Source organism: Talpa occidentalis, unplaced genomic scaffold (assembly GCF_014898055.3).
Source record: "Talpa occidentalis isolate TD23 unplaced genomic scaffold, MPIMG_talOcc4v2.1 talOcc4.6, whole genome shotgun sequence".
NCBI lineage: Eukaryota > Metazoa > Chordata > Mammalia > Eulipotyphla > Talpidae > Talpa > Talpa occidentalis.
In genome coordinates this window covers 5,802,920-5,825,943 of record NW_023604972.1, presented here as the reverse complement: position 1 = coordinate 5,825,943, position 23,024 = coordinate 5,802,920, and the positions used below count along the sequence as shown (strand labels likewise).

Here is a 23,024-nt window from a genome sequence, read left to right as displayed (position 1 = left end):
GAAAGCTGACACAAGAAGAAATAGATCATACATAGAACCTAAAAGGAATAAAACCCAATAATCCCATATCTATTAAAAATGAAACCTACACTTAAAAACATGTTACCTTCCCGCAACCATGACAAAGCCCAGGTGGCTTAATTTTTTCACCAGACTTTTGAAGAATACCAACTTTTACAAATTCCTTTAGAAAATAAAGAGTAAACACTTCCTAACTTGTTTTGCAAGCGGGGGACTAAAACCTGATAACATGACAAGAAAAATTATGTACTAACATCCCTCATGAATACAGAAGCAAAAACCCTAGAGAAGCTAGAAAAAAATATATATAAATGGAAAATACATCATGATTAAGTGGGATACACTCAGGATTGTAAGACTGACATTCGAAATGGACGAACTATAAATTTACCACATTGACAGAAGGAAAAAGAAATTCCATAAAACCAATTCCAGGAATGCATCCGAAGCAGGAAATGCAGCTGATAAAATTCAACAGTTACTGGCAATAAAAACTCTTAACAAACTAGGAATATGTGGGGGTTTCCTCAATTTGATAAAGAGCATAAAAATCCAGAATTAACATCTTTAATGATAAATCATGAAAAGTTCCCTTCTGAGAGAAATAAACCCACATACACAATCAACTGATTTGCCCAAAAGTCCTAGGTTACAGCTCAATGTAGAAAGGTTTTTTTTTTTGTTTGTTTTTCAGTATATGATGCGGGACCAATGACCATCCATTTGGAGGGGAAAATGGCTCTGATCCTTCTTCTCACACCATATGCAAAAAATATATTCAATAAGGATCAGAGACTTAAGTGTGAATGTCTATAAATACAGAACTGGATGAACAAATTGTGGCACAGTCAATGATTCCACTCACCAATGAAACAATGACAGTTATTTCTCTTTACAAAGAAAGTCATCTTACAATTTCTCTTCAACTTGAGACTGAAATTTGTAACTATCTAAAAGTGATTACCTATGAAATTTTCAAAAGTTTTCTTTTTAAAGGAAGAGTTGATAGGATTGTTTCTAGGCTCTTACCACAAGAATTAGAAGTTATTTTATTTCTTCAGATAAATAAAACCAACAACAAACTCTTAGGATATTGATAATCAAGTTTTAGAGTCAAAAATGTTTACTGCAATCCGAGTTGCACTGTTTGAAGTGGTAGGTTTTGCTTTTTCTATTTTAGAAATTATCACTTCATCTTGAAACCAAACACCTCATTTATGTTCTCTAGATATTATGAAATAAACCCAACTCAGCATTCCTAACTGTCCTATGAAGGAAAAGAGAAAAACAGTCATTCAAAACTGCTACTTCAGTGATTCTGATTTAAAACGTACATACGTGCACGCTTGCACGCATGTGATGTGAACATACAATATACACACATATATACACACAAGCTGGTTACAGGCATATATATGCTAAAGCTCTGTAACAGGTAAACATACAAATAGAAAGTAAGAGAATATAATGTGAGATTAGTTATAAACAAGATTAGAGAGGATTTCTAAGAGTAAATGGCAGAGTTTTAGACAGGGTAGAGGAGGAGTGGGGAAAAAAGCTTCCTAGCTAGATGATAATTGCTTGAGCAAAAGCACAGACATATTCCCAAGGCCACTGTCATTGAAAAACATAGAAAACGAGAAGATAATCTTGACTAAGTACTCAAAACCACTACCTACAAATGCAAGTAAAGACGGCTTATGCTCCCCTAGCCACTGAAAAGGCCAAGACTACAGGTAAAGCACTGAGAGATGAAAGCGCGAGAAAAGGAATAGGTGAAGCTGCCCAGTCTGCCCGTGTGTGAGCCTGAGGAGCTTTCCTGTGGCCGGGGAGCCTCTGGAGTCACCATGACGCTCTAACAGGAAGGCAGCATTGTAGGATGCGGGCGCCAGGAATGGGACTAAAGTGTACCTTCTCCCAAAACAAGAAGCTGACTCTGGTAAGGAACTACAATCTACGAGTGTCATCTGCTGGAGTTTATCGTGACTGAAATAATGCATCCCCAAATACTTTAATGAAAAGGATTGCAGAAGGCAGCAAAGGGCATCTCCCCATTTCCACCAACACTGCTGCTCCACACAATACAGTCAGAAAAACTGTGTCAGGAGCTTCCCAGACTGAAAACTACTGACTGGGCCGGGTGTGGTGGGGAGGCTAACACACCCACTGCTCAGAATTAGCTTTATTCTGGAAGCCGACTAGTCATTTTCCACAGTATCAACGGGGGTGGGGGAAGGCTGGAATACAAAACTTGCACAACATTAGTCAATTCATGCCTTGAATCAAAGCACGGTTCTTTGATCTCAACGGATTGTACTGGTCTTTTATTTATGGAATACCGTCCTAAAAACTAAAAACATACACAAAGCAAGTGACACAAAGGGTGACTATCAACGTGGCTCCCCTGGTTCAGGCTCGAGGCAGCCACGCCACTGGAGTGGCCGCTCAGCAGGCGTGTGGCTGTGGCTTTCAGGGACTGTGCAGGGACGCAGAGGCGAGAGGAGGTGAGCCGGTCCTCTTGGGAGGAGGGGTCAGCAACTGCTTTCTGTGAAGACGGCAAATGCTTTAAATCCTGCAGGCGGCTCTTCTGCTTCAACCTCCCCACTCTGCTGTCTGCACAGACGACATGGCACAGGAATGGGCCTGGCTGCATGCCAGGAAGGCTTGTTTACAAAAACAGGTGGTTTGGCCTGCGGGTCACAGCTTGCTGACCCTTGGCTCAGCCTTACCCTGGCTTTTTCCATGCTTTGGAGATTTTGCGTTTCTCTGACAATTATCAAAAGCATTAATCAAAGATAAAAGATTCCAGTCTTGATGTCATCATAAAAGATCTGTTAGTGAATATATCAGGGGATGTGCACTTACAAGATTTTGCTTCTGAGTCAAATGAGTAAAAAGCAAATCTAGTCCCAACAGAAAATCCGGGTCCACTTTAAAACAATACCCAGGAGACAGTATTATTATTAACCATTTGTACTTACTGATGGCACATGAATCTGATGGCTACACAGTATGAATAAATCCAGCCTCTCTAAATGAATGCTCATAATTTCAATCTCTTTTAAAATTATTTCTGTCTTCTTGTTCCATATAAAGTCTATTAACCTATGCGCTGGGCTTACCTGCCAAAAGAGACTGTGTTGTTTAGTCCATTAACTGAGACAGGCTCTTTATCTTTTACTTCAAATATTCTATATATTTGTATTCTCTGTGGAGTATAGAGGCCCTTTGATCTTTCATTAAAGGGAGAGATTGCAATACAGAAATATTTTAAATTGAGAGTTTAAGTTACACTTCACACGTCCATCCACAGCCCCAGACCAGCCTGCACACTCTGGGTGGAAGAAACACTGAACAGAAAATACAAAAATATTCTTCCATAGGTTAACGCCAGCTTCACATGAGAGACTTCCTCCTCCCTGGGCTCCACCCCAGGGTCCATGGACACGGGGACACTGAGGAGTGGGAACGGATTCCCACTGAGCAGCAGGGAAAGGCAAGGTGTCTTTGGTAAGTTCTCCCAGTTCACCACAGCTCTATTATTCTAAGGTATACATGTCATACAGCACCATCTAGAGCCATCTTGATTGCAAGTTCTCACTGGCATTATGAAAGAAATTGAAATCCATAGTCATTTTGGTAGTAACTTGGCTGACGGCAAATGGGACACCTTGTCTGAGAGCAGGTACTCTATGCAAAGGCTGAAAGGTGAGTCAGAGGTGGCTGAGTAAGAAGAAAAAGTAGCTCTCCCTAAACTGGGTCACAACATAAAATTCCTTGTGAAAACAGTGCTCACCCATCACTCACTGGGAAAGCTCAGGGTCTTCTCTCTGGCAAGAGTCACAGCAACTCAGTGATACTTCCCACAATGACAGCTCTGATTTGCTTTAAGATATGACTTCTTTTTTGAAAAGAAAAACGACTAAATGAATTAATGCAGTTGCTTTGATGACTATCTTAAACCAGAAGCTGACGCAGAGGGTCTTGGGTGGCTAAAGGGTATCAGTGTGGTATCGAAGGGGTTCGAGTAAGCAGACGAGAGAAAAAAGCCAGCCTACTTGAGTCCCGAGTCATCCCTTTGACATTTTTTTAAAATGTTTTCTTACTGAGTCCAAGTATTTTTAAAAGCAAATAAAATTCCTGAATAGCTATTTCTAATGGGTATACTTTTCACCTGATCATCAAAATTAAACTTTTCTAAGCAGACACTTACAATTCACATAGGACCAACTAAAAATCTACTCTGCCATGTAATTTGAGGAACATGCAGGTGTTACCCCATACTAAGCTGAATGAGTCTGACAACTGCCAGGTCTGCCCTGGGAAGGCCTTAGTGATCCTGCCCCGCCAGGAGGAAGTCTGCTTTCTTCCAGTCTGGGGCAGCTCTGGAGTCATCTCTGTGGTTCCCAGGAGACAGAGATGAGGACTGTAGCAAGTTCTTACCCAAAATAGTTTCACTTTCTCTTCATATTTATAATCAGTCTACAATGACTGGACTGAAATACGGGAGGACACGACGTGACTTCTGATACTGAAGACCAAAGACTTAGTCTTCCTAGATCAGCTATTCACACTGGAGTACAACAAATTCAATTAAATATAAATCACCAAAGTAAGAGATCAAAGGTGTACATTTATAAAGAAAGACATCCTATGTAAAGAAAAGAATCCTAAGCTGCTCTATAATTCCAAAAGTACCTACAATTCAGAGTGTCAAATGTTTTCTCAAGAGAAGTGAAGTCACATGTTAAGAGCAGCACAGGGAAATAAGACAGATATAAGTCTGACAGATTAAGTTAAATACTATAAAACTAGATCAGTTTACATCATTCCTTATGGAGAAAAGACTACTACAGTTTATTTTTCATAAGAACTACCAGCTACATCCGAAAACAGGCAAAACAGGTACTAAGGTCCTAAACTCTCCCCTCTCCTCAGTGGCTGACAACAATATTTAGAAAATTATTCAGTTTCAGTTTTCTAAGTACTCTTATCTTTTAGTTTCTTTAGAAAACTAGAAAAAAGCCAAGGGATACAGTTAAACATTTGAAGACACTAGATTCCAAAAATGAAGTTGAATTCAGAGGATGTGAAATACAAAACTGGAAATACTACTTTAAGAACACAATGCCAGTTTTCACCACCAGTGGTGACAAATGGCTTTGCTTGTTACCTGTGCTCACAACTAGAGGGGAAGCAGGGGAAGCAACGAAGCTCCGGCCCGTCCAGAACAGGTGTCAAGAGGCCCTATTATCACTGTCTCCGCCACAGCTCAAGGGAGACTTTAGGGGCCAAGGAAAATCCTCTCTATTCAGCGTGGCACTTACAACAACATATAAACACCACAGTTATTGCTCGCTTGGAGGACAATCCACCAGCGCAGTGTCACATCCGCTTCTTTCATCCCATCTACACTTCATCCTCACAATTTCAGCACAGGAAAACAAGAAATTAAGCCACAGAAAATGTTACCTGCTTCCCTAGGAAGTTTAAAAGTGGAGCATCTTACAGCCCTACCCTTTTCCTTAGGATAACAAGAACCCTGAGGGGAAAATTATTTTGGGAGGGAGAAGCAGCAACATGATTTCTGTACATCAGTGCCAACAGTAAATCACTTGGTACTCGTTATTTTCAACTGGGACAAACATGAAATCAAGCAGTTGTAGATTACAGACACAGACAAGACGATGAAGATGAGAGGCCCACCACGCTGACTTCATAGTATTTACTAACCATTTTCTTATGTAAACAATAAATGGCAGTTCTATTTTAAAAAGTACAAAAATAACTTTGAAAGAGTTAAAATCTGGACAGTTTTAAAAGAAAAATTTATTGAGTAACTATTAGTATGAGAATGCTTTAGATTTAGATGAAAATGAGATTTAGGATTCAAAATTCTGACAAGTGCTCAAATTAAAATACAATTCTTCTGTGAGTTTTAGATTGTGTGAGAAATCTAAGATAATTAATGACAATGATCAGTAAAACCCAATTAGAAACAGTTAAATCACAGCAAACAGAAAGGAATTACCTCGTCTTCGCCCATAACTCCTTGCTGCATGTAAACAAAGGACAAATTGTAAAATGTCAGAACTAAAAATAAGCCCACACATATAAATATTTGTGATATGCAAGTTATGTGGGCATCTGGAACTGGTGCTGCTTTAAGAGCCATGACAATGTGCTCTATGAACGGTAAAAGAACTGTGAAATTAACAGGACTTATACAACTGATTCTCATTCATGTTAAAAATTCATGAATAAATATTTGTTTCATCTGATCAGGGCAGGGATATGTAACACACTTCACAGTTAAAAAGGATCCCAAGCAACTTTTCTGTGAATGGACACAACTTGAATTAAATCTTTATTTTTCTACACATTATAAAAAGTGATATAGCAGATAGGATCCAACCAAGTCCTGAGTGGAAAAACCACTGGATGACACAGAAGAGCAAAAAATATAACACTATTCAACGGATACTCTGCAGCCTATACAGCTTAGACAGAGTGTAAAGAGATCTATGTTCAAACTTGTTTAGTAGAAAATATGATTAGTGGTATACCACAGCTAATAAAGTCTTCTCTCCTGAGGGTACAGTTTCTAGCAGACAGTCAAGCAGCTATGTTTCCATCTTTGGAGTTAAGAGGGACTCAGATACAAAATATTACCATCACTATCAAATAATAACACACATGTGAAATACTATAAAACTAGATCAGTTTACATAATTCCTTCTGGAGAAAAGAATACTACAGTTTATTTTTCGTAAGAACTACCAGCTGATAAAATCTGCAACCTGTTTTTAAATAATTCCTCTCTTCAAATCTGAGTATACAAATGAGCATTTTACTGTGGAATTAATAAGGCAATAAACCAAAAATTGAATGTCAAAATTCAGATCTTAATTTATATTCAAAATTTTTTTAGGTCTGGAAAAACTTTGATGATTGAAAAAAACATGAATCTGAAATATATATTGAAAAGTTGTCAGAAATGCAGTCTTCCCAAAAGAATAAAACTTAAGAGATCAAAAGAAAACACATCATTAAATACAATCTATTATAGAAGTTTTACAAAATACATTGTGCGTCTACAAGGTGAAATATAGCATTAGTCCTTTATAATAAAAAGGGGAGAAAACAAACGTGAAATCTTAGTCATTTACAATTTAAGAAACAGTAAGGCTTACATCAGTCTTTCAATATAACTTTATTTACGCCCCTGCCATCCTACTGTCTTTATTTAGTTCTATATAATCAACTTCAGACTTAAGTTGTCTATAAGCTCCAATTACTCACCAACAGATTTACCTGATTTTATATTTATATATACCTTCTCTATGGTTCATGTGTGTATGTGTACATATATAACTTATCTATAACTTTGCTGATCTAGTTATTTCTTTGGGGTGGGGTTAAGAGTGGCAGTGTCATTTAGAATTTTGTTGCCTAGGTCTTTTAAGACTTATGAAGCGCTTAGAAAAGGTGGGGGCGGTCTCAAAGAGATGGGAGATCAACTGTGGAAAATCAGATTGATAACAGGAATTTTAATACAGCTATCAAGACAGGCTAAGGATGACTGAAGTTTAATAGGCCCCAAACACTTCACAGCACCAGTTTCAGGCTGGGTTTCCTGCCCAATTCTTGGCATGTTCTAATATTAATCCAGTATGAGTTTACTTTGGGGAACACTTCCTTCCCAAGTGTAGAGGGCTGAGCACTTATAAAACACATGAAACTATTTTAAAGCTTAAAATAAAATTATGAATTATAGTGATGCTATAACATGGCACATAATTCATGACCTACTGAGAAAATTAATGGCATTATAACCAGTTCGTTTTTGGTTGTTACTCTCTTAGCTGAGATTGCTCGGTATTAAACAGTGAATATAAGTACAAATGTTCACGGCACCTTAGAGTTCATCTCAGTCTCAGACTTAAACACTATTATTCAGAACATTTCTCCAACTGTCTCATACCTGAGGAATTTTAAAATACTGAAAAAGCTACTTCATTTATTTTTTGGATAAAAATCTCTCAGCTTCCAAGTCTCTACATTACCAAAACCAGAACTGGCTGGAGATGAAGCTAAACTATGAAAACATCTCCCACCTCCCATCATGGAAAGAACCAGGTGCTGCCATGATGCTGAACAATGGTGCAGCCACACACCTCTGCTCTCCCCACCCCCTCACCGTCCTGCCAGGTGTCGGACTTCCTACGCTATGTCCACTGTAACCCTGAAGCAAATGATCAGAAACTCGTTCTGGAGAAAAACGTTACATGACTATTTAGTATGCTGCATAAAAAAGACTTCTTTAAATAACTTCTTCAAATCACTTAGGAAATGATTTAGAAGAAAAAAGTAAATGGTTAATTGTATAAAAACTAGTATACTAACTTCAAGTACACACATATATATATATACATACACATATTATGAAACATTATAAAAAATATACCTCATTCAGAAATGAGAAACTGGCTACTTCATATACATGCACAAATGTAAATGTGTGTATATTACAATGTATATTGCACATATGTGTATATACGTGAAAAAGGCTGCAGGAACTGCTTGAAGACCTTTCCCATATAAATGACTTTAGGATTTGGTTTCCGAATACCAAAATCATATTTAGGTTCTAAACCATAGTTACAAAAAAGAAACAGGATGATTCTAATGTCCTCTTTATCTCTTAGCTCAGTTGTGGTAGCCAATTACTACAGCAGGAAGTGAGGTGAGTAAACACAGCACATCAGGGGAAACACTTGAAGGTTAAAATTGTCTTGGTATGGAACTCTATTCTCTTTATTCTAAAAAGTCATCACCAAGGGAAGAAATATATTACCCAAGTCATACTCCTCTTCAAGACCCAAAATCTGCTGTCTCCTTCACTCCTACTAGCCTAAGAAAAGAACTAGCTGCATACTCAACTTTCCTATTTTCATGACTTAATTTATTTAGTTATCTGCCTTTGGAAATACAATTTCATTAGTGAGTAAATTTTCTTAATTAAAAGATACACATTAACTTCTTTTTTCCTCCAAAGTACTGAAAGTTCTTGATTACAAACATGACTGTATGTGGTTAATCACGGCAAATTTAAATTTCAAACTAGCTTGTTAGTAATACCACCCCCCATACTTCTACTTGATATGCTGCCCTTTGGAAGGAAATATGTACTAACAAAAACTCAAGGTATTTATTATAATTCTTTGGGAGAGGGATAAGGGAGTACAACTTAATCCAAACAGAAACCGCCCTTGAATGGGATGTCATTTGTACTGCTCCTTACTACCATGGAAAATGGTATCTTTCTGTTTGTTTTGTGTTTTGTTTTTCAGCACTGATAACAAAAAGTTGAGGAATGTAAGCCCACAAGCTGTTGTTCTAACTTCAGAGAGGCTTACCCTTTGGGTTTCAACTATCTCCCCATTCTTTTACACACTGTAACTTTCCTAGAGTGCTCTGTTCCTAGAGTTCAATTCCAACTCTTCTACCATATTTGAACTAGTCAACAGTAGTCAGTCTCCATCAGTCAGTTCAACTTGATTTCCACTTGACTTGAAATACATGGTCTGTTCAGAAGTCAGAAACTGTTAGCAGTTATTTTTTCAATCCATACAACTTGACATACAGGTGTAGAACTACACCTCTCTCTCCATCCCAGTCAACAGAGGCTCAGAGTTAAGAATGTGCCAGTTACTGCATAGTTTTACCAAGCTGGACCAACTTCCTGATCCTTTTCTCACCCCTTGTTTATCCCTTACTTAAAGACCTATTTAAAAGTTTAACCATAGTGCTAATTAAGCTGGAATGTAGGATAATGAAGTCTGTATGTCTGTCTTATCTGCATAGCAACTATACTATTTTTCTTAAATGGACTCAATCCTAGCAGTACCATAACATCACAGATTCCTGCCCAATCTATGTTTTCTAAGGCATGTTCCTACATTGCAATCATCCTGTATCTATTTAGTGCTCTGGAAGCACTTGTCTGAGAGAGGCATTCTGCTCTAACTGACCCAAGGTTTGTCCCTGTATAGTTTCCTCCAATTGGTTTTAGTCTGGTTTTCTACAATAACATAAAGCAAGCCTTCTCTGTTCACTATATATAGCATCCTTCAGATAGCTCAAAATATCAGACTATCTACTCAATTTTTAATCCTCCAAAGTAAACAGATACAACTCCTTCATCTTTTCACAGAACTTTTAACTCTTTCAAAGTCAGTTTAGTCACTGTTCATCAATCTCTGCCACAGCTCACTTCTACTCTCAGGAATGTTCTAGGTTCTTTCCCTGCATGGACTCACTCCTCACGACAAGCCCCCTGAGGCAGGCAGTACATTGTCTCTTTCAGATGTAAAGAATCTGAGTTAAAGTGAAGTTGGGCAAGTTTTCCAAGGTCACAGAGTGAGAAAACAGCAAACTTGGTTGAAACCTGGATAATGTGGCTCTAGAGTCTGTGGTACTCAACACTATGAACTATTACTGAGCCATCACCGTAAAATACTGATGTACATGTTATTAGCAAGTACTGATTTTCAGAGAAAAAAGTATGAGCTCTCTTCTTCACCACCTAGCAGTTAAAGGTGTGACATTCTAAAAAAAAGTAATAATTGAAAAAGAGGGTTTATGTACTAAGATGCTACTATTTAATCACTCAGTAATATTTAATCATAATTTAGAACAGGCAGAGGTTCAGTATTAACATGGGTTTAATTCCCACATTTCCCAGGGAGAGAATATATTAAGAATATAACTGAGTTACAAATAGCTAAAAAGTAGCTCATGAAAAAATTTCCCCTTAGTTCTCTTAGTGCTCATTTCCTACTTCTCTCTTCAATAACCTGCTGTAAAAATTATTTAAATTCTTACAGCTCCTTATGCTGTAAATATACCTTATGCTGTATTTAACTAGCTCCTTACGCTGTAAATATACCCCATTTTCTAATTTTTGCCTCTTCTCTTAACCAATGATCCCAAATAAGCAAAATAAATATTTTCTCCTTGGTTAAAATGGTCTCTACCAACCTAAACACATTTTGATATTTTGGTGTCCTAGTTTGTCTTTCTTCTCCCTTAGATCTATGCCAGAAAAAGCTCTGGACTTCCACAGTGGCTTTCTCTGTTGAGTGTCTAAAATGGCAGACCATGGAGTCCTCACATAATAAAGAAGCAGATTTGTCAACAAGATGCAACTGTTGGCCGAAATAAAATATTCTTGTGTCTGCTATGCGATGATATACTTTCAGTCTAACATCTAGATGATTTATAGGGCTTTAGGAAACTGATGAGATCACATAGTTTAATATATGGTGGAACCAAAACTGTAAGTCATAAAAGCAATGTGGTTACTATGTTCTTTGCTACACACAACAGATAGATTGTATTGTGATTACAATAGACTTTGAAGTCATCCAAATATAGTAAGGATTTAGCCACCTGAGAACATTTGTGAATGATTTAACAAATTTAACAGAATACTTTCCTTCAAATGAATTTTTAACAAAGCATAAAAAATTTTTTTTCTTAAATTCTGTTGTGAAATACACACAAATCAAATTTTTCAAATGAGTGTTTTAGATGTTAAAATAAAAATACGATCTTTATTTACCATAAAGACTGCTTTAACAGCATTTAAGGGAGTCAGGAGTAACATAATTTATTATTACTGAAACCTAGCATTTTTTAAATGAAGTCATGAAAATTATAAAAAATGACAATTTTGTCCTTTTCATACAGTCAATTTCAACAATGTAATTTTTTTGCCATAGATTTAGAGTTCAGATGCTACTTACTTAGAGGGTCCCCCCACCCCCAATTTCACAGTATTAAAAAATGGAACGAAGCACTGGAATGCAATTTCCAACACCTTTCTGGCTAACGTGTCTGTAAGCTGCCCCTAGCTGAGCTCCCACTCGAGGCACCTGGAGCACTGTGCCATCTGGCCGGGGCGTGGCCTCGCCTGCAGGTGCACAGTCTGGCCCAGGGGGCCCTTTGACACTTCTGCCTCTAACCAGCCAGAAGGATCATCACTGCTAGGTCACCCAGTGCTTCCAGGAGGCTGCCCCGTGAAGGGAAACTTGACTCAACAGTCAAATGTCGACTGAGCCCATCAATCACCTCACCCTTTTCTTCAATTTTTTACTCATTAAAAAAAAAAAATCTCTGAGGTAGCCTGGACTTAACTCCCACACTACAGTTTTAGTATTAGCTGGTTCACATGGTCGGCCTGCACATTAGCCTTTCCCCCCAGCTGCAGTTCTTTAACTTCATTGTCATCTTTTTCCAACACAATTTTAGCTGAAATAGAAAAGGCACACTATCGCAATGATAAATTAAGAATATTAAAGTAAATACTCTCTCTGTTATTCCTTCTTCCTACTTCCCCCTCTTCTCACCTTTGGGAAGGATATTTGAATCCTTCCTGTCCACTCCAGCAGACACGGATGGGCTACGTACCGTGGCTCTCTGAACATAATGTATGTACAACAGAAAGAATAACCTTAATGAAAGTTTTCCAGTACTGGGAACTTTACCCTGTAATCTTTGTAGTCACAATACACTGTCAGTGTGACCACCATATTTACAGAGTGGCCAGTATGTTCTTTTCTCAGTTGAACATAAATACAAGAGAAACACTAAGGAGCAAGTTCATGCCCTTTGCAAACATTACCCTCATTTGATTATCATAATAAACTTGCAACTGATAAGAAACCAAAGCTTATCGAATTTACCTGACCAAGGTCATACCATAAACTGTTAAAGCCAATATTCAAACTCAGGACTGTCTCCAAAGTCTATGGTCACCCAACTAAATCGTACTATCACAAGTACACTCAGTGACGGCTTTGTACCCAGAATACATCCAAAATCCTAATTCTGCTTCCTGTACAGAAAAGCTATGACTATTTTTGACTTATAAAATGAGTCACTTGTGTGTATAGGGAAGGTTTAGAGAAAGTATATCCAATCATCTTCATACAGATCAACTAAAAAGAGAAAATGTTTTTATAAAACTTACCATTTAACATCAAAAGATTGTCAGTTCCTGGATGTGGATAGCTCAATCGACCTTTAAAAAAACAGGAAAGAGAAGTTTTAAGATTCTGGTGGTATATGAAAAGCTTTTAAAATGGAGGTAAAAAGATTAAGGAGGGAATTTTTTTAACAGTGTATTTCTTTAAGAACTGAAAAGCTAATGTGTAACTTAGCATATGAACTAAAATTCTCTTTGAAAGTTGAAAACAAAACCAAAAAACCATGAATCTTAATACCTAGGTCATGAGAGGACAGTGTGATCTGGGAGCAATATCTACAGAATAAACCTTTTTTGTGTTTTGAAACATAAAAACAATGTAGGAATCCTAGTCTTTCAAACTGCATACAGGATGTGAAAATATATTATTTTCAGAGTTGTTTGTAATTACTCTAGAGACATTTTTTCAAAAAATAAAATCTGAGGTCTCCCTGGAGGTGCAGTGGGTTTAGCATAGCGCTGTGAAACTGCCTGCAGCCTCTGCAGCACAGGTTCGATTCCCGGCTGGCCAGAGAGATTCCCACATGGCACGGTAGACCTCTCCTGCCTCGCCTACTGCTCCCCTCAGTAGTGTCTTTGGTCTATCTGCCTGTTCTGCTCCCCACTCTGTCTCTGGTGCATACTCTCTCCCTCCTGCGCCTCTGGCCTGTACCCCAGCTATTCTGTAAATTAAAAAAAAAAATCTTAAAAAAAAATATCTGTATGCAAGGAATATTTCAAAAAAAAATCAAAATATAAAAAAACCAAGGAGCAAAAACTCATCACAACGTGCCACTAAATCCAATATGATTTCATGTAATTATATTTAGATACGGATATTTAATGAAATCGATATTGCAAACATTATCGGAAATTAGTTTGCTTTAAGTTTACCAATGATGTAAAAATTTAGAAATATAAAAAAGAAAAAATAAAGCTATGAGGATAGCAGCAGTGTTTCCCTTGCCTCTGTCTTCACCCCAGACCCCAAGGAAGGCCCCTCCCGCCATGGACAGGGGTGCTGGCAGCCCAGGGGGTCTGCATGGCCATGCTCATTTGATCAAATGCCAATGACGAGAATAACCAGTTTTTAGTCCAATAAGGTATAGAACTTTGCTTTAATGCCTCAATCTCTGATAGACAATTAGAAAGGGACACTGAAATCCACTTAGAAAACTCAAACCAAAATCCTGGGAGATTGTATTTTAGTGCCGTTCAGCACATTTGCCTTTGGAAGACACCGACAGTGTGTGACGAATGCACGTAATCGAAGGGTGATCGGTGAGGATGGGGACACATCTGGCCTGGTCAGTGAGGACAGATGAGTTAGCTGCCTTTGCCACTTCAAGGATGCTTTCGCCACACTGAAGGCCCTTTATTATACCAAATATCCCAGACAAGACTGAGACAACTGCCTATTGACTTTTCTTTTAATAATGAGTTAAAGAATTCGATTTCTGGGCCTCCCTGGTGGCACAGCGGTTGAGTGCAGTGCTGTGAAGCTGTCTGCAGCCTATGCAGTGCCGGTTTGATCCCCACAGGCCACGGAGATATCCACATGGCGTGGTAGACCTCTCCTGTCTCGCCTACTGCTCCCCTCAGCAGTGGCTTTCAGTCGGTCTGCCTGTTCTGTTCCCCACTGTGTCTCGGGTTAGTTCTCTCACCCTCCCGCACATCTGGCCTATACCCCAGTTCTTGTATAAAAATAAAATCTTTAAAAAAAAAGAATTCAATTTCTATCAATGCAAGAGCAAGTGACAGGAAAAATCCAATTTTGGCATTAAAATGTATGACACATATATGTACATACACCTATAGACATACGCACTTCACCTGACCTCTACGGACAGCACATTTTGTTTTCAGAATCAGCACAGTTAAACAAAATGTTACAATCCTTCAGCGGAGGAGGTACCACCTCTTGTTTTCTCAGCTAACTAGATAAGCTCTTACAGCTGTCAGACTCTAACACCAGGCAGACTACTCCAAGACTCCTCCAAGTCCTTAGGCGGGAGAGACAGGAGTGAGCTCAACAGGCACAGGATCCCAAGAGGCAGGGCACAGAACTTTCCTGAACTGGACTTCAGAAGCATGGGTGTTACTTTGTCTGAAACATCGGCTTATTTGGAAGCGCGGCTATTTCTGAGCATCTCACTGAAGATGACAAAATTTAGGGGACAGATTAAGACCATGAAAAAATTACTGTTATTTCTGCACTGAAATTGTAAATCAAAATTCCTCTGAAAGTGGCATCCCGTACTCCTGTTGGGTACCAAGTCTGGCAGGCTGGCAGTGTGGGAGATGCTGAGGGCAATCAGTGAGAACCAGTCTCGCCTCATGACGCGGGACGGGAACAGAAACAAACACACAACTTCAATAAAATCTGAGAGGTGTGAAAAAAGCATGCTATCTAAAAAAAAAAAACCCCACAAATATTTAACAGAGTCCAGAGAGTCAAGATTTCTTAGAAAAGTAGACTGAGCAAAGCCTTTAGCCCAGCTCCTCTTCAAAAGACACTCAACTTTCAATTGCCAAGTAGGTATCTCTAACAGGCTCACCGCTCACTTCCTTTATTCCAAGACACAGGTAACAAGATGTTTTTCGCTGCAAACAGTCATACTTTGCAAATGGTTATATATTTAATAAATGTTCTAAAGTATAGTTTGCCTAACAGGAAACTCTCACAACAAAATACTCCAAATGATATAGACTAATTCAGATTATTTTTTAATTATCCAATTACTTATGTTGTACCAGACTGAAACTATCAAGACATATTTACAAGTTAACTTTTATAGGTACATAGGATTAAAACTACTTTCATTAAGTACCTGCCAACTGACAGTAATAACTAAAATTGAGGGCTTACTACGTGCCAGGAGCGTCTCGAAATTCTCAGCAATTCTTTAACCCTCATAACAACCCTGTGATTCAGGTACCATTATGGTCCCATTTGAAGATGGGAGATCTGTGCCACGGAAGGCTTTGTGTTCACACCACGGGCAGGGAACACCGACAGGATTTGGAACCACGCAGTTTGGCTCCCTACTCTTAATCGCTGCCTTATAGTGGCTTCAGAGTTGATGATACAGAGTAAGGTATATAAGCTTAAAGACAAGGCAAATACACGCGTTAAAAAAAATTCCAGCGTGATTACGTAGCATACGGGAATTTATAGAGAAAAATTCACCCCCCACCCCGACAGTCTATTGTCTAAAAAGCCTGTAAAACCCACTCCTACTTACTGCTTAAAAGGCCCTGGCACAGAGACTGATGGCTAGCTGTTCCTGTCGTAACAGGACCTCCAACTTTAGACACAAGGTTGCCCAGAATAAAATACTCAATTTCCCACCTCCTGTGTCATTCACTGTGTGCATGTGTGTAAGATCTGGCCAGTCAGATGCAAAACAAAATTGGCATATGCTGTTTTATAAGAAATATCCTTAAAAGGGACATCTCCCCTTTCCTTTACTGTTTTCCTGCCTGCTAGGATGCAGATGTGATGGCTAAACTGAAGCAGCCACATTAGATCATGAGGCAGAAGCTGGATATGAAGGGTAACAGAACAAGACAGAAGGAACTAGATTAATGAGAATCATGATTCTTATCCTATGAAGGTCTTTATTTATTATTACAAATACCTGATATAAAACACTGTATAGGTTCTAGCTGTATGACATGTTATTTTGATATATTTTATGTTGGGATATGATTGCTATGGTAGTGATATTTAGAACCTCTTGTCAGAATACTTAATTATCCTTTCTTCTTAGTGGTTGGGATCATTTGCAATCTTAGTAAGTGATGATTACTACAATATTGTTCTCTATAGTCATTTTACTAGGAATGTCATGTCTATTAAGAGAAATAAGCCATCTTGTGTAACTTGAGTTTTCCTTTGTCCTAGAAGAACCTAACTTTAAATGTAAAGTCCTCTAGTGAAAAATTTGGGCAAATGAATTTTAGACGATCGGGCTACTGCTGCTTTGTCACTGTGAAACCATGAAAATCATGGCTATTTCCTGGACCTATAAGCAAAGGGTCTGTGTGCTCTTGGCACCTCTTCTTTCACAGCGAGTCTACCAATTTAAATAATTAAAAAATACATTTATTCTTACGTGTCAGTGAATAATTAGAGGAACTACAGTACCTTAAAAAAGTATCTTTCTAGGCTATTTTGATTTTAATAGCATTTCATACAATACATATATAAAAGGAAATTCATATTGGCCCTTTGAACGTTTATCTGAGCACCAAAAAAACACAGAGATATGACAACTGCACGCCATTTATTTGTACAGATGAGTTACCACTTACTGAAATTCTACAAAGCAATACCGGAAGTTGTGCAATAAGTCAAGTCAACCCTGGAGACTATTTGGAGTTCTTTCTTTAAAATACTTATTTACTACCATTAGAAAGAACTTAAAAATGGTGGCCACTTTTCCTCGGAATTAAAACCTTTTTCAATTGGCAGACATGTGAAATTAGAAAGGGTGAAAGGAAACAATCACTTAGCTAACATGTCTTAACCTCTGCGTGTGTGGCTGTCAGCTGAAAGCCCCTGGGGCTGAAGATGTGCCTTGGCTGCCATAGCACCTCACCCCTCCCAGGCACCACTCTCCTGGCCCTCCACCACCAGTGTCCCTCACCCTCACGTCTCTCTCAAGAGGAATCCTCCTCTTGAGAACCTTTCAATGTTAAGTCCCAGTGTCCCACCCTTGAGCTGGAGTCTCTTCCTGCAGACTCCTAGGTGACATCATCTGTTACTGAAAGCTTACCCATCTTCTCTAGCAGGCGCCCCATCGTTTATGTCTCTAGCTGCAAGCTTTCTGCTCCAGCCCATGCATCGGCAGGTCAGCCAGTATACAACACTGTCTGCCATCTGGATGCTCATCCCACATCCTTGGCTTGACTTCCCCTGATACTGTCTAATCTATGTAAAAATCCACCAACGAATCCTGACTGCTCTCTTACCAACAGAGACTCAAATGTGACTGCTTCTATCCAGGTCCTTCACTGTTTCTCTAGCCCAAATTAGCCCCTTTTCTTCACAGTGTAGAAGGAAAACCTAAGTGTTCTCCCTACCACGCAGTCTGGTCTCCATGCAGAGGCAATTTTTAAAACCCACATCAGCTCATGTTGCTTTATTGTGCAAACCCTTCCACAAACAGAATTCTTACCTGGCCCCTAACCTCGGCCACTGTCCCCACTAAGGGCAGCTACTTGGCTACCATAAGCATGCAGGCGTGTTCCCACTTCGGGACCTGCCTATTCCCTCTTCTTTCTAAATGAAGTGCATGTGCCCGGTCAGACCAAACCTTCTACCTCTCATTCTTTCGTGTCCTTAAGAGGTGTCATCACAGATCATCTGTCTAAAGCAGCAACTCTTTTCTTCCTCTTATCCCCTCAACACTACTTTGTATAGCACTGATTCTTTCTGTTTCTGTTCTTCACTAAAACAAGAGATCTGTGAGGGTAGGCTCCATCCTTTTTATATCTCTTGCATCTAAAAAAAAAAGGGTGGCATGTGTGGATGAATGAGATTTCCCATTTTATTATGTGAACCATGACCTTAATCAAAAAGCCCAGTACCAAATCATGTCCATCTTGTGCACAGGAAGAACATTCTTCTAAATGAAGGGCAAATTACAGAAGCAGTTTTTACCAGTTTATTCCAAATCCCTTAAGTCTGGATACGAGAGGGTTGAAAAGACTCCTGTTTTCTAGTTGCCGAGATCAATTTTTCCCTTCTCCACCATTTTCTTTTAAAGAAAATGAGTATGTCCAAAAAATGATTTCCAAAGTCCCAATAGTCACAATTAAGGATGCCCACTCTTACTAGGGACAAGTAAATAGTGAAGAACAATTCCACACATTCTGCCAATTCCTTTTAATAGAAAAATATTAACATATTAGAATCTAAAGGGGCTAGAATAGAGTTAGCCTTAGACCAATCAGTAAGACAGGCACTATGGTGCAGTGGTTAACAGCACAAAATCAATAGCCACCATGTTTCACCACTTACACTGAAACTTGGACAAGTATTGTTATATGCAGCCACAGCCCCCTAAGTGTAAGGTAAGGGTGCATACTATCTCCTGGTTGCAAGAACTAAGTATGTTAATGCATACATGTAAAGTCCTCAAACAGTATGTGGCATGTATCAAGTGTTCAACAGGTCATGATAGGACACGCTGCATATTGCAGGTGAATAATAAACACACACGTTACAGACCCTTAAATGAAAAGAGCTAATACTTCCTTCTTATGTACTTTAAATAAATCATTGCACCCACTGTTGTGATAAACTCATTTTTTTCACAATCTACATATCATTTATTTCCAAATCCAATAATTAAAAAAAAAAATGGTTCATAGGAAGTCTGGTAAAATCCACTGAGAATGCGGTCGTTACCAACCTGGAATAACGCCAATCTCTGCTCAGCTCCCAGGGGCAGGACAGTCATTCCTGACCTCACTCCCAAATCTCAATGCATGCCTCATAAAAGCCTAAGAATAAGATCATACAAATGCAGAAAAGACCCTTAGATCCAAAGCACCAGACCTCACGAGAGCAAATGAATCATTCCTTACCTACATCTAATAAAAACCATCAATCTACTTTAGTTTCCAGGAAAATTAATCCAGTTAATTCACTCTTCAGTCAGGATCCCGCCACAAACTTTCCCACCTAATAATTGTTTACGATGGTTAAAAGTTTAATCAATATTAGAAAATATACTAAGAAACAACAAGGAACATAGACTATCAAAAAGTTTGGTTCAAGTAAAGCATAATCACAAAAGAAAGACAATAGTAAGAGTGAACTGAGAGTCACCAATCCCTGCTAAGACTGTCTTTCTTGGTAATAATCTGATGGTAATACACTAAGATACACACAGGTAGCATTAAAATCAGTTTGAAGTAGTGAATGCAAAACTTTGAATTATAAAGGGTTTAAATAAAAATATTAACAACGAATGTGTAAACATTGCCAGCGGCAGCATAAACTGGCATAAAACCTAAGAAGCTGGCAGAATATGCCTAGATCTAGAGCCTCAAAAACAAACGTGTGAAGTCTGTAACCACAGAACACTCTGAATTTTATTTTAAAATCTGAAATAACATAAATATCCAACTGTAGGGGGATGTCAGAAAACTTTCACATTACATGTAAATAATTTTTAAAGTTCTTAATATTGATTTGAAAAGATGAACTATAGCGAGCTGTTTATGGACGCTGCCTGTCACCTCCAGAGAGCCACCGACGAGCTGGCACTCCCCGAGATCCAGCTGCAAAGGGGCCTTCCTTGACACAGAATTGTGGGAAAGATAAATGGGCTGAAAAAGAAATTCTGCTGAATCCGAAATAAGTGAGATGGTGCGCCCATGAAAAAGGAGTATGATTCTCTAACCACCTTCAACGACTGACCTGCTACTGACCAGGAGCGTAGGGGGCTTCCCCACGGAGATACCAGATTAGGGGTCACGGAAACCTGTGACTGAGGGTTATCTGCTGCTTCCTGAGACTTCTAAAGTGACAGTATGAAATTTTAAAAAGGTCTAACCACATCAGGACAAAGAGAATCGGACAGGATCACAGGAGACCCCTTAACAGAATCCGTAAGCTGTGGGCAGGGACAGGTGAGAGTGACAGAGCAGGCACAGCAGAGGCGCCGGTGACACAGAGCCCCACGCTCCTGCCATGCATAGGGAAGACCATCAAGAAACAAGGCATTTGCTGCAGCAGACACCGGAAAGGCTCGAAATAAGCAGCTCTGGCCATCACAGAGGGGAGGTGTGAGGTGCACCTGAAAGGCTGACACCTGAGTGTTGGTGTTTAAAGGACCAGAGACACACGCAGGCGCTGTGAGTCCCCCCAGCCTGGCTCACAGCTGTGCTCACTAATTTATGGCCCCAACTGCCTACAGGAGCTTCCGATCACCATTTGTGTGTCTCATCTGTAAAAGTAAATGGACAGCAAAGGATATTTGACAAAAGCCTCAGCATGAGAATAAAAAAAAGAACAAAACCATGCAAAGGGAAAAGAGGAAGTTAGAAGAAGCTACACAGACAACACAAGGAACTGGAAAAATCACCTTCAAATGCTGCAATACAGATCTTAAAGGTAAATTCTCCTAAGGAACAAAATCAAGGAATAATAGGGAAAACTTTGAGAACTTTTTAAAAGAGGGTCTTAAATTTTCTTCAGAGAAATTGTTTTAAATAATCAATCAACAGGAGCTGAAAAATATGAAATGAGCAAATATCTCCAAAAACAAAAACAAAAGATAAAACAATGGAAAGTAGAAAAGCAGCTGATGAGCAGAAGCAGCTTGATATTCCAATAACACAATTCCAGAAAAAGGAAATGCAAAAAGTAGCAGGGAAAATGTTACCAAAGAAGTAACAAAAATTCTCAAGTACTGAAGGAAATTAATCTCCAAATTAAATGGACCCAAGGAAGGTAGGGTGCAGGAAATACAAGAGTTAGATGGACAGGGGGCGGGCTGGCTGGACGGACGGATGGAGGGCAGGCAGGCAGCAGCCCATCCTCCCTCCACACGTGGAAGGCTCTTATTTCATGAAGATGAAGTTTCAGAACCACAGGCATGAACACAATCCTAAAATGTTCCAGAAAGATTAAAAAACAGAACAAGCAATCATTCACACAAATGAACGGGGCTCAGAAGTTACACAAGAGGTAACGAGGCAGTGCTTCCACGGTGCTGAATTACTCATCTACAGCCCACCAGCCCGCCATCTCACACAGGCAGAACAAGCACGTTCCCACACGGTTATGTGCCATCTGAAGGAAGGTGCTGCAAGACGGGCACAATAAACAAAGACCTAAACCATGAAGAAAAGGATGTGGAGGGCAGGACGTGGCTCACAGGAAAAAGGAATTCCCAGGAACATGAAGACCCAAGATGACAGTTATGGAGGGCTTCATGAAAGAAGCCCTCAAGGCAGGGGGAAAAAATAATTCATGTAGAAGACCTGATGCTCTCACAAGCATTGAGAGAAGCTTCAGAAGTTCTCTAAAACAAGAACTTTTCAAACACATTTTCATGATTTCCTGTTTAATCTGCAGCTATACAGACAGGTAAGACAAGGGAACTTTGCAATGACACTTTCTTTAGAAAGTGAAGCACGAAGCATCATCAGGTGTATTCAGCAGCGATCGTCTCTTAAAGTAAGAATACATTCAAGACAACGTAAACGGCATGCAAGTTCATGACTTTTTCCTTCTAATCAAAGGTCAGGACTCCATGGCGGGGGGGGGGGGGGGCTCAATGAGCAAAAGGGGCAGAATATGCCAATTTTGCTTGCTCCTTTCTAAAACTAGAGGAGACATTTTATTTAAAAACAAAACAATTCCTCAATTATTTTTTTAAAGGCTTATTTATGCATATAAGAGCTTTGGCTCAGGCCGGAGATGCAGGAGGGGTGAGAGGATTCACCAGAGAGAGAGTGGGGAACAGAACAGACAGACCGAAAGAAACACCGCTGAGGGGAGCTATGGGTGAGACAGGAGAGGTCTGCTTCGCCATGTGGGTTGCTCCCTGGCCGGCCGGGGATCAAACCTGTGCTGCAGGCTGTGGACAGCTTCATAGTGCGGTGCTTAACCACTTGCGCCACCAGGGAGGCCCCTCAATTTTATTTTTTGAAAAATATTGTAATAAACGTGATTTTCATCTTCTTTTGTTTTTTCTTTGGTGCTTGTGAAAATACTGACTCCAGGAAATTAAGCGGATGGAGCAAAGTACGATGAGTCCCGAGGAATGCATCCCTCCCTCCACAGAGAGGATGAGCAGAGCGGCCTGCTAAGAGGGACGTGGCTGTCTGACCTCTGACTTGGTGGCGTTAGTTTGATTTCGCACGTTGCTGCACTGTAATAAGTGCCATTAACATCTCAACAGCTCGAGTTGCACAGCGCCCTCTCTGGGAAGGGGGTCCGCTGGATAAA

At 39.4% G+C, this 23,024-nt stretch overlaps 1 protein-coding gene across 3 annotated transcripts in view; it reads right to left on the bottom strand.

The window, feature by feature from the left end:
• The window catches only part of CPEB2 (cytoplasmic polyadenylation element binding protein 2), a 57,968-nt gene that overhangs the window by 18,996 nt on the left and 15,948 nt on the right, over positions 1–23,024 (bottom strand). For all 3 annotated transcript variants that reach the window (XM_054688500.1, XM_054688501.1, XM_054688502.1), the window contains one exon: positions 13,058–13,108. In XM_054688500.1, the coding sequence (XP_054544475.1) occupies positions 13,058–13,108 (51 nt within the window). The remainder of the gene's footprint in view (positions 1–13,057; positions 13,109–23,024) is intronic.